Source organism: Taudactylus pleione, unplaced genomic scaffold (genome assembly GCF_031769625.1).
Source record: "Taudactylus pleione unplaced genomic scaffold, aTauple2 ptg000372l, whole genome shotgun sequence".
Lineage (NCBI taxonomy): Eukaryota > Metazoa > Chordata > Amphibia > Anura > Myobatrachidae > Taudactylus > Taudactylus pleione.
Window position 1 is genome coordinate 17,254,734 of NW_028284773.1, and position 12,168 is coordinate 17,266,901.

The 12,168-nt window shown below is 47.4% G+C and overlaps 1 protein-coding gene across 1 annotated transcript in view; it reads left to right on the forward strand.

Moving 5' to 3' along the window:
* Positions 1 to 12,168, forward strand: part of MELTF (melanotransferrin) — a 145,407-nt gene that overhangs the window by 99,448 nt on the left and 33,791 nt on the right. The window contains exon 11 of the mRNA XM_088444768.1: positions 4,531 to 4,725. Within this exon, the coding sequence (XP_088300894.1) occupies positions 4,531 to 4,725 (195 nt within the window). The remainder of the gene's footprint in view (positions 1 to 4,530; positions 4,726 to 12,168) is intronic.

The following is a 12,168-nucleotide window of genomic DNA, read 5'->3' on the forward strand; positions in this document are numbered from 1 at the left end:
AAGGTGCATCAAATGGAAAAATATTTCTCATGCTCCCAATTGTGGGGGGCGGAGGCACAGACGAGGAGGAGGGGGATGGAAGGTTACAGGTAGAAGTAAGCAAAATCTAGCACCAGTTTCAAGGCAAAACAGACAATTTTCAAGTTACGTCTCTGCTTATCAATTCTGTGGAATGGTATTTCACATGTGTTCGTAAAGTTTCATTTATAGAGCCAAAAGAAATAGCCCATAATTTGTGGGAGACAGGGCGATTTCGGTGAGATAGTCATTATATAAAGTGCCATTTTGCATAAATAATAAAAACTGGTTTGTTGTGCCTTTAAACTTATTACTGCTTTAAATCCAATGGCTATCCTGCTGGGATCGTGTCAGCTCCCGCAAATTATTGGCTATTACATTTAGCCCATACTCTATGAACAGAGCTGGGATGATTGTGGTCTATTTACAGTATTTTGCTGTGCTGTCTAGCTGGGGTAGGTGTTATAGATTCCTAGGCTGTTCCATGTAAACCCCTAGAAACAAGGCTAGCGAGGTCTTCCGCCACCCGAGAATAGTGGAAGATAGTGGACACTGGGAGAATGTTACGGTTCCCACGCTATGATAGAATCGCTAAAAGGACTAGTGGAGTGTTGCTGCAGAGAGATGACACAAGCAGCAGCAGATACTATGGTCCGATGAATGTCTTGGAACAATATAGTAGCTGGGTCACCAGACAAATAGCGACTGGACAGTTTCTATAGCTGCCGGGCAGGAGTACCAGGACTGTGGTATGCAGGAATCAAGACAAGACAGGCAAGACTAGATTACAGACAAGACTAGACTGACAAGGATAAGATAGGCAAGACTGGACTGACAAAGACAAGACAGGCAAATATGGACAAAAGGGCTGAAGTGCAACTTGCGACAGGACTTGAGAACTGAGGTGCTAGTTGAGACAGGACGGGGCAGCCTTGAGGGCTGAGGTGTAACTTGAGACAGGACTTGAAGACAGATGAATGGAATACTAGAACACAGGAGTTGAACTGAATGCTTGAAAAACAGGAGTTGAACTGAATGCTTGAACACAGGAGTTGAACTGATTGCTTGAACACAGCAGTTGAACTGATTACTTGAAAACAGGAGATGAACTGGATACTTGAACAAGAGTGATGAACTGATTATTTGAACACAGGAGATGAACTGGATACTTGAACACAGGAGTTGAACTGAGACATGGCAGGAACACTGACTGGAAGCAATGTGGATGAGAACACTGCAAACTTGACTCTGGTGAACATAAGCAGACATGGCTGATAATCAGTGGATATGCAGACTGTTATGCGGCCTAGCAGGCTGAGATGCAGGAACCATATGGCAGATGGGAGCACTCCGACACAGCAGGAATGCAGGCTGGATGACCCACAGTCAGATCCAGATCAGACAGACAGGCACTGGGTACTGGAACAGGAGAACTAGGTAGACCATCTAGGACTCAGAGACTTCTGAGCACTGAACAAACATACTCCGGACGTCTATCTGATATAACCTGCCCTGAGTGCAGGGCTGACTGAAACTTAAGAGATGTAGGATCCAATCAGAGAAAACCCTGCAAGCCTCCTTAATGACAGGCTAGTGTGCACCTGAGCTGTACACAGACAGATGGTGATTACTGAGTACCTGAGACAAAACATACAGATAGACAAGAATAACAGGCTATGAGCTAAACACAGACAAGAATCCGGCTGCCTGCAACAGCCGGAAAATGGATCAGGCAAGATGCAGTATCCCAGTAGCAACTATGACTGGGAACTGCCACCAAGATGATCTGCTAACCACAGATCCTAGCAGAGAAAAGCCAGTAGTTTGGCTAAGAAGCAGATGTTTCTGCTATGAGAGATGATGGTGTGGCTTAGAATGCCAATGGTGTGGCTAAAGCTGGTAGTACAATTTGAAGAGTGGATGCAGTGGCTTGGAGGCCAGTGATGTGGCTTTGGGAGACGGTGGTGTAGCTGGAGAACCAGTGGTGAGATGCAGCTTTGAGAGCTGCTAGTGTGGCTGGAGAGCCACAGATACGGTTTAGAGCTGGTAGTGTGGCTAGTGAGCTGGTGGTGAAATGAGGCTTTGAGAGCCAGTAGTGTGGCTTGTGAGCCTGTGGTGAGATGCAGATTTGAGAGCCAGTAGTATGGCTGAAGAGCCGGTAGTGAGATGCGGTTTTGAGAGTCGGCAGTGTGGCTGGAGAGCCAGTGGTGAGATGCGGCTTTGTGAGCCGGTAGTGTGACTTGTGAGCCAGTGGTGAGATGCGGCTTTGAGAGCCGGTAGTATGGCTGGAGAGCCAGTAGTGGGATGCGGCTTTAGGCCGGTAGTGTGGCTGGAAAGTCAGTGGTGAGATGCGGCTTTGAGAGCTGGTAGTGTGGCTTGTGAGCCAGTGTTGAGATGCGGCTTTGAGAGCCGGTACTGCGGCCAGTGAGTTGGTGGTGAGATGTGGCCTTGGTCCGGTAGTGTGGCTGGAAAGTCAGTGTTGAGATGTGGCTTTGAGAGCCGGTAGTATGGCTGAAGACCTGGTAGTGAGATGCGGTTTGAGAGCTGGTAGTGTGGCTGGAGAGCCGGTGGTGAGATGCAGTTTTGAGAGCCAGTAGTGTGGCTGGAGAGCTGGTGGTGAGATGCGGCTTTGTGGGCCGGTAGTGTGGCTGGAGAGTTGGTGGTGAGATGCAGCTTTGAGAGCTGGAAGTGTGGCTGGAGCAACAAAGCCGATAGCAGCTTGGGAGCTGATGGTGCGGCTGGGAAGCCGATGGAGCGGCAACAAAGCCGGCAGCAGCTTGGGAACTGATAGTGTGGCTGGGAACGCTATAGTCGGCGAAGTGGCAAAGGGCCAGTGTACACAAATAGGGGAAGGACCCAATCATGCCATGTTGTGGATAACACGAGACATCCTGCGGCTTCCAGATCGCCTAGCAACTGACGGAATTAGAACAGCACTGCCAGAAGGAGGTAAATCACTGGAAGGAAACAAGTCATGAGTGCAACTTGTAACAGTAGCACTGGGAGCACTTACTAATGCTATGTGAAATTTTGAGCCCAAATTAAAAATTTCACTCATTGTGCATAATCACACACACTGGGCTGGACACTGAGCCACATGTAATGTGGGCACAGTTCCAGCCACTTTCCGTGATTGGAAGTCACATGAGAACATCCACTGCTATTCTATGTCCAACGCAGCTATGCGACCGCACCACCCCCAGCCCTCCGCCTGCGCTAGCAGCCATCAACACTATTATCAGCATCTGCACAGCCCCATCTTTGGTGCAGGAGATATGAAATCAAATGGATCTCTGCATATGCACAGCTCAGCATAGGGCGCAACGCTGTGTACACAATCACTGCAAATTTATTTTCCATCCAAATGCCCTGTTACTGCCCCGTTACTAATCATCCAGCTGCAAGTGAGAAGCAACTTAGACGGGTCCTACATATGCAGCCTGTGAGCTTATACATTTCTCGATCCATCTGCATTTTGAACAAACTTGCCTACTCTGCCGAATTGCCGGGAGGCTCCCAAATATAAGGTGGCACCCTAGGCCATCCAGAAGATCGGGCAAGTCTGTGGCTGATGATGTGATTCGCATTGAATTGTGTCATTGTGGCCCCAAATCCCTCTTCACAATGTCGGTAATGTTATTTCCCCCTCCAAATAATAGAAAAAGATGTTCATCACTGTCTCCTCTATATTTCTTCTGCTTCCCCAGCACTCACAGGAATACTGTCAGTTTTAGATTATGTCCAAATAAACTTTTTCAACATTTTTGTTTTTGCTTTCCTCCAACAAATTTGAATTGCATTAATTTTGCAATGGTGGCAATCTTCTGGGATGAATGCATTTTAAAAATAAATACTGCATGTTACTGATCTTGTCAGACTTTATGTTATTTATCAGTGTGTTGGAGCATGGACAAACTCCTGCATTCATTCAGTTTAATACTGTACATTTGTTCCTCAGTTGCCATGTACCAAGAATGGTGTACATTGCCAGCACATAAAATGGATCCAAATCAAATTAGGATGTAGCCTTAATCCGCTTGTGTGCATATAATTATCTGAAAGTGGTATACTTCTTTCACATTGGGTATAACTACTTCCTGTTTGGATATAACTACTTCCTGTTCTGGGGAATAACCAACCTTATGTTTGGTATCATTTCTCATGAGGTTCATTCCATTTCCATTTCACAGTAGCTTTACAGTTTTTTCAGTGAAGTCAATCTAAGTAAAAAAAAATACCTTTGAAAATCTAAATATACATGAGAAATACAAATAAATGCATGAAGAAGAAAAATGCTAAACACAATACATTAAACATAAAAATAGATTATGATATATTACATGTGCTTTTCATTTTCATTGGTTTGGTAGATGTGGTCCATTCAGATTATTTTCTTTAACCTCTTTCCAAAGACTAGTGACCACTTACACATATGGGAAAACATAAATAACAACTCTGCATTGGCTTTCATAACCAACTATATCTAATGTACTATTTTCTTCATTCTTCTAGAGAACGAATCATCTGATAATTATTATGCTGTGGCTGTGGTCCGTAAAAACCCTCTTGATGCTTTTACCATTAATGAGCTGAAGGGCAGAAAATCTTGTCACACTGGCTATATGCGCACAGCCGGGTGGAATATCCCAATAGGTGTGCTTACTAGGAGGGGCGTCATCAGACCAGATGGGTGTAATATTGCCAATGGTGAGTGTGGGCTCTATTTATTAACATTATTTTACTAAAATAAAGTGAAAAAGGGTGTTTTCACACCCTTTTCACATTATTTTAGTTTCACCTGTAGTTACTATAGGGCAATTGGAGTAGAATTAGTAAAATTCTACTCCAACCCCTAGGTATCACTTATTTTTAGTAAAGCAGATCGCATTTCCCATAATTGTAATGGGAAATGTGATCCGACCATAGTTACTAAAAATAAATTGTAAAAAAATACCGGGGAAAGCCCTGTGATAATAACGCCACCTGGAGGTGGCGTTATCCAGGGTCTCCCCCGGTTACCGGGCTCCCACTCTGCTCTAACGGGGAGAGCAGAGGCGGGAGCCGGTACCAGTAATCAGCTGTGTGGTCTAAATAGACCGCAAGCTGATTGCTGTAAAAAAAAGAAAAAAAAAAATGAAACATTTTTTTTTACTTACCTGAATCCAGTGCAGTATGGGAGATCACCTGATCGGGAAGCCCGGAGAAGATCACCGGAGGCCAGGAGGATGCAGATAAGTGTAATGAAGGGAGGGGGGGGGTCGCGGGGGTCTGCGATCGCGGGGGGCGGGGCTTAGCACTAGGGGCGGGGCTTGGTGTCGGTGGGGGGTAGCAGCGACGGTGGGTCGGCGCATGCGCGGGCTCTTAGTCGCGGTATTTTTTCCAAAAATACCGCGACTAGAGTGCGGATGGGATCCGCAGGGACAGAGCTTTATCGCAAGCTCTGTCCCTGCAAGGGATTTATAGTAAATCCCTGTGATATTGCCTGAATTCGCAATGCGAATTCACTAGGTAATATCACACTACAATCCGCATTCAATATGCGGATTGTAGTAAATAGAGCCCTGTGTGAGGGTACTGCAATTCATGGTGGCAAAATGTTATTCACAACCGTTCCATCTTTAGCCTTCTTTCTAGCCAACAAGCCAGGCTTCTAAATAACAAAGCAGCATACCGTTTAATTGTACCTATTTACAAAGGTGAATGTAGATGCTACCTCTTTTATTCTTTAGGTATTTTGGGAGTTATTTAGAAGCGGATGTGCATCTATTTTTATTCAACTTAAGATACAGATTTCTATACAACGTATACACACCAAGAATGTGTATGCATACCTCCATTTACATACATGTTTATTTTTGATTTACGTCTCTTATTGGTTGGATAGGTGGAACAGGAATTATAGGCCAAGTGGAGTAATGGGCGTGTACATGTAATTGTGACATGGACACATCTACAGATAGACCTTACTAGTACTGGACAGCTGGTGCAGCCATACACAATGATGATGATTGATAGTTTTTCTAGTTTTACCTCAAAATTCTGCATTGTTTTTATTTTTATGTATTTAGGGAGATAGCTGAGCTGATACTGTAGGGCAGTGGTCTCCAACCTGTAGCTCACGAGCTACCGGTAGCTGGCGGTCTTAATTTTGGTAGCTCACCTAGCTGCAGTACTGCCGAGTCAACTAGGAGAAAGTGACCTCTGACGTGTGCTCCCCCGTGGGTGGAGCCACAGGGAAACACGTCAGGTGATTGCTGCAGCCTCTGCTTCACCATGGTTCCACCCATTTTGTCTACGCTACGGCGGAGTGAGTGACTCCCGCCCAGCCCTGTCGGAAAATCACACAGCAGCCCTGCCTATATCTTTTGCTCCTCTACTGCACGTACCTCCTTGGAGCTGGTAATTAACAGTGAAATGTGCCTGTGCTTAAACTTTATTTACAAACTACAACAATATCACTGTAATAATTAAATGAATTTTCTATTTTCTGTGAAACATTATTTTTTTTCATTTTTATAAATTACCTTCAATTGTTCAGTTATTAGCCAGATTTTTTTCTACAATTTTACTAGCTTTTCAGGAGGCTTAATTTTTCTAAAGTAGCTCACACCTCAATTAACATTGGAGACCACTGGTGTAGGAGATGTACACACCCACATTGCTGGGGCCACACCCACACAGCACTGGTTCCAGCTCCTCCCCTTCTCAGTATAGGCCCTTGAACATTTTCAACCCCAGGCACATGTGACCCTTAATTTGGCCTTGGTGTTGTAGACACCTGAATATTGTCCAACCCAGTCTCTTAAATATTTAGTACCTCCCTATCAAGGGCAGTTTAAGAGAGGAGGGGGCTCCTGAGCAGCCTCCGTGCGGGCCCCATCCTCTCTGACAGCACAGTAGAATCTGGCTTAGTGCCAGAGTCTACTGCACATGCACAGGTTTCTGGGAACATGGCCGGCGCACCATTTTCTTGGTGATCTCTGTCTGCAGCCTCAGCCAACGAGAGACTCCGGAGAGGTAAGTATAATTATATATGGGTGCAGGGTATACGGTGTGGATCCTCCAGGATCTGTCACAATTGGTGTCTGTGAGTTACCTGTCTCAGGTGGTGATCGGGTTTCAACGGAGGCCGGCATGACTGGAACCACAGATGATGTAGATGAATAGCTCTTTTATTATAAGAAGTGGGTAGCAGTGAGAACTGCCTTTGGTGATGAGTGACTGGAACTGGAAACTTGAGACGTTGGAATGTGACCAGAAGGAACTTGGAGGGACTGGACTGGGACCGGCAGGTAGGCTGACTGAGCTGGTCGGGTTACTAGTAGATGGGCTTGCAGACGGATGGTAGCGTGGAAGCTACTTGTTGTGGCTTTGGAAGCCGTGGGTAGACGTTGGTAGCTGGGTGGCTACGTGGAGCAGCTGGATAGCCGTGGGTAAACGCTGGTATCTGGGTAGCTACGTGGAGCGGCAGGATAGCCGTGGGTGGACGCTGGTATCTGGGTGGCTACGTGGAGCGGCCGGTTAGCCGTGGGTAGACGCTGGTAGCTGGGTGGCTACGTGGAGCGGCTGGGTAGCCGTGGGTAGACGCTGGTAGCTGGGTAGCTACATGGAGCGGCTGGAAAGCCGTGGGTAGACGCTGGTAGCTGGGTGGCTACGTGGATAGAACTGATGAGCTTGGAACTTGACTCTGGACTGGAATAACGTGACATTGGCTGAAGGGAAATCAGGTAATGCTGAGACGAAGGTTAAACAGGGTGATCCGGAAATGCTGCGACAAGGTTGGAACTCAGGTGCAGGCTGGATTGGATAATTGGGAATAACAGGCTTCAGGAAGGAATGGGTAGGTTTGGGAATTTTAGGTTCAGGGAGGGAGTAGGTAGGTAAAAGGAGCAGGAGTTGATCCACAGCAGGAAGCAAGGCAGGGTGACACGATGCAGGTTTACAGAGTGCCAGGGACCAACCAGGAGTAGGACTAGCAGCAGAGCACAGGCCAGGTATTGCTGTAACAGGAAGACTGGATGCCAGGTATTACTGTAGCAGGTTTTCTGGAAGTACTGGGGGTTGCTGTAGCAGGTTTCAGGGATACACTTGAAATGCAGAAACAGCATGAACCATACACCACGGGAAGACGAGATGTTCAGGCCCAGAATGCTATCAGGGAAGGAAACATATACCATGGGTCTGGCAGCAATTGGTGGATATGGACAGGTGGTCTGGCAGTAGCATTCTGAGTGGTGGAAGGCACAACATGCAGAGGGAGTATTCATCTCTGCAGCTCTGAGAATCAGAACCACACCTGCAACTCCAATCAGGGCTAGCAGTGCTCACAGACAGGAGAGACCAGGTGCAGTAATTACTGTGATAGGAATGCATAGAGAAGTCAGAGCAGATCCCCCAGGAGAACTACAAACACAGATCCATGGGACAGCTGACAGGGGTAAGTCTCAAGGCAAAAAGGTGAAAACTAGACAGGGTCGTGACAGGATTCAGGGGTGTGTGTGCACCGCACACCTTGCACCCATTATAGATGCGCCAATGCTCCCTAATGCTTGGAACTTGAAATCAGTTATAGACTCCTGTCTGAATTTAGCTGTTTTAATGCCATATTTACCTACTTTTTAATTAATCGTGCCCTGGGAAGATCCAGGGGGAAGACACACAGTAGTTTGCCGTAATCTATGATCTGCAAACTCTCTTTGTTCTAGGGAATAGGATTGCCCTTTCAGCAACAGCTATTAGGTGAATGAGCAAGACTCCTGAATACCGCTGGAACAAGGTAAAGTGAAACAATTTCACTTACTTAGCTTGTCCCTACATAGGAGGGGGGTGGGGGTACATCTGTTCTCTGACCTAATGGTCATGTGACCGCTTGAGCCTGCCCTCAGGTAGATTTTTCGGAAGCTTACTGATGGCAATCCCAAGCCTTTCAGTTCAAATGCAAGGAAAGAAGACACTGACATTGTCAGGACTCCAGGGAAATTGGCCTCCTGAGATGAATCAGACTCTGCGGGCTTGGACCGTGGTAGTAGAAACTGAGGAGGTTTTAAATAGTTTTTCCTCATAGAAGAAATAATATCCACAGCGATGGTGAAGAATAGAAGGCTTTATTATTAATAACAAGGAACTGACTGGAACGCTGAGTAGGAGCAAAAGTAAAAGTACAGCATGAAGAACAACTTAGCTGGAGTAGGACGATTAGTACTGATGTATAAACTTCCACAACAAGCAGGACATGAGTCAGATGACACTGAATCATCCTCACTAGACGATAGGAGAAATCCTGAGTCTGAGTCACCGGGTACGCCCAGTAAGACGAGACGGGAATCCTAGGTCACAAGGTGTAGAGGTATATCCAGATAGACTGTGTGGTATTGCAGGCTTGAAAGTGTAGAACTTGAGTACACAAAGGTGCGTCAAACTCTGGGTGTAGAACACTGTGATATGTCCTGGCGATATAGATAGAACGCACAGATGTGCGTTCCTAGGTACTCCGGGTTTTGACCCAGAGTAGTGTCTTTGGTGCTGTGGGATTTAACCCAAAGTAGTGTCATTGGTCGAAAGGGCAAAGGATAAACATGCGTAGCAGATCCAACACTGGAAGGTAACAGGAGCCAAATACTAGGACTTGAAGAGACGTTGTACAGGCACTAAGGGCCCGATTCAGAGCTACTCGTATGCGCTGTGCAGTCGCAAGCAGCTCGATGTTAATGTCCTGGGCATGCGCCACGTCCGGCGTGCGCATGCGCGAGCCCCGCTGAGCGACTTATGTTCAATCGCAACGGGGCTCGCTACAAGATGGGGTGGCTGTCGATGTTGATAGCTCACCCCGTTTTGTGGGCGGGTAGGAGGAGGGTGGCCGGACAAACGCAGGCGTTCCCTTAGGAATGCCTGGCGTTTGTTGGGAGGTGTTACTGACATCACTAGTGATGTCAGTAGTGGACTTCCTGCTCTATTAGAGCAGGAAGTCCACTCGGGCTTGCGGCAGCTAGACCCTACCTCAGGGTCTCGTCGCAAGCCCGATGGTCGCGATTATTGCGATGGTCTCCTGGCCGCTCGCAAAAGCTGTGGGTGGTCTCCCACAGCTTAACGAGTGGCCGGAGGAAAAAAACCCCCAAAAATGTCTACATTCAGAGCGAGCACCCGCCAGCAGCGAGCGGCTCTGAATGAGGTCCTGAATGAGCATCCTGGAAGAGTTTAAATAGGCAGTGCCTGTTGCTGATTGGTGGGTGACTCTCAGTTGACTAGAGAACCAGGAAATTCTAATGGACTGATTGGCTACAACAAGATGGCTGTGCCCATGAACTGAGGACACCACTGGCAACTATGGAGGATGACATCAGACTGCACGAGGGACGCCTGTCAGTGTAAAGAGAGAGACCTGCAGCTGGAGCGTTGCCGTGAAGATGATCTGCGTTTGCCCAGGACCACGAACCGGAAACCGGAGGTAAGTAAGGCTGCTGGCTTGGCGCTGCGTTGGGACCTGGAAAAGGAGTCCTTGACAGACATTTCCAGTTGAATAGTTTACTGAACTGGCAACAAAAACATAGTTTTGATCATTGCAATGAAGTAATTATACAAACATAGTAACATGAAGAACATCCACAAGCTAGGCACAATTATAAGCCCAAATGGCATGAAGGAGAAAGAACAGATGCTGACGTGATCATAATTTGGACAACCAAATGGTAAGACAGAGATAATTATTTGATGTCTCTAGCAGTTGATGCCTGTGGTTTATCATGGATAGAGCAACCGACACACCTAGCAAGGTATAGGATGGGTGCTGTTGCTAGGTGGCAATCCTATTCTCTAGAAAGTCAGCTGAAATGGGGACAGCTAGAAGGTACAGTACATATATATACACACACACACACACACACATGTATATATACATACACAAACACACACACACATACATATATATATATATATATATTATATATATATACATATATATATATATATATATATATATACACACACATAAATAAAGGCTGGGCTGTGATGTGATCTGCAGGGCTGGGATGGTCTGGCAGGCAGGGGCCAGGGAGACTCTTCACTGGCTACCATGGTGGTCTTTGTGCCAGGGACTTCAAAGGCAAGGCAGGAACTCGCGAAAGGGACGTGGCTTTGCTGAAGGGGAATGGTCGGGACCCGCGAAGCCATGCCCCCTTATGTGTGCCGCTCTTGACGCCAGTGCTATTATGAGTCAGTCTGACTCATTATAGTACCTGGCTAGCCACACTGACTACGGACCCCTTCAAATCTGTCAGGCGGTGCACACGCACCCCTAGCCCCCCCCCCTAGTTGCGGTCCTGCACTCACCTGATGTTCTAAATAACAGTGTAAAAGATAAATAATCACTGCCAGCAATGTTGGTGGCTCTCCTGTCATGTTAGGGAAGTGGATAGATCCCCTTCAGTTTTTGTACCCTGACGTCATCAGCTACTGTCCAACGTCATTCCCTACCATCCATGTGGACATAGAGGGGGAATATAATCATATGGGCAGGGAACCGCACTTCTGCCCTTACTCCAGGTGCAGAAACTGCAGGAGAAAATTACCTCTTTGTCACGTTAGTGCAAGGCAATGGGGGACAGCTGTAAGTATTCTGTCAGAGAAACAGACCCAGCTTCCTCTCATGCAGGGCCGGCTCCAGGGGTCGGAGCACCCTGTGCCGGCCCTTAAGAAGGCGCCCTTACATTGCATGCCAAATTTGGGGCGTGGCCTAATTACCATAGGCCATGACCCCTACGTGACGTTATTTGGAGGCGTGCCCGCATGGCAAGCCTCCAATTAACGTGAGGCTGGGGATAAAGCCCAGCACTCCGTCACTGGCTGGGCTTCCCCCAGCCCTCTCCCATCAGTGAATGGTTGCCGCACGCATGCGCGCGGCATCCATTCACACTCCTGGGGTCTGGCACCGCCGCACAGCTGCAGCGGTGGGGGTCCCCAGCCTCCTGATTTGACCACTACTGTCCCGCTGAAATCGGGATGCTGGGGAGGGGTGCGCCCTCTACGGGTGGCGCTCCTGTGCGACTGCACTGGTTGAACACCCCTAGAGCTGGCCCTGCTCCCATGTCTGCACTGTAAAAAAATCTACCTGAGGGATGGCTCTAGCGGTCACATGACCATTAGGTCAGAGAGCAG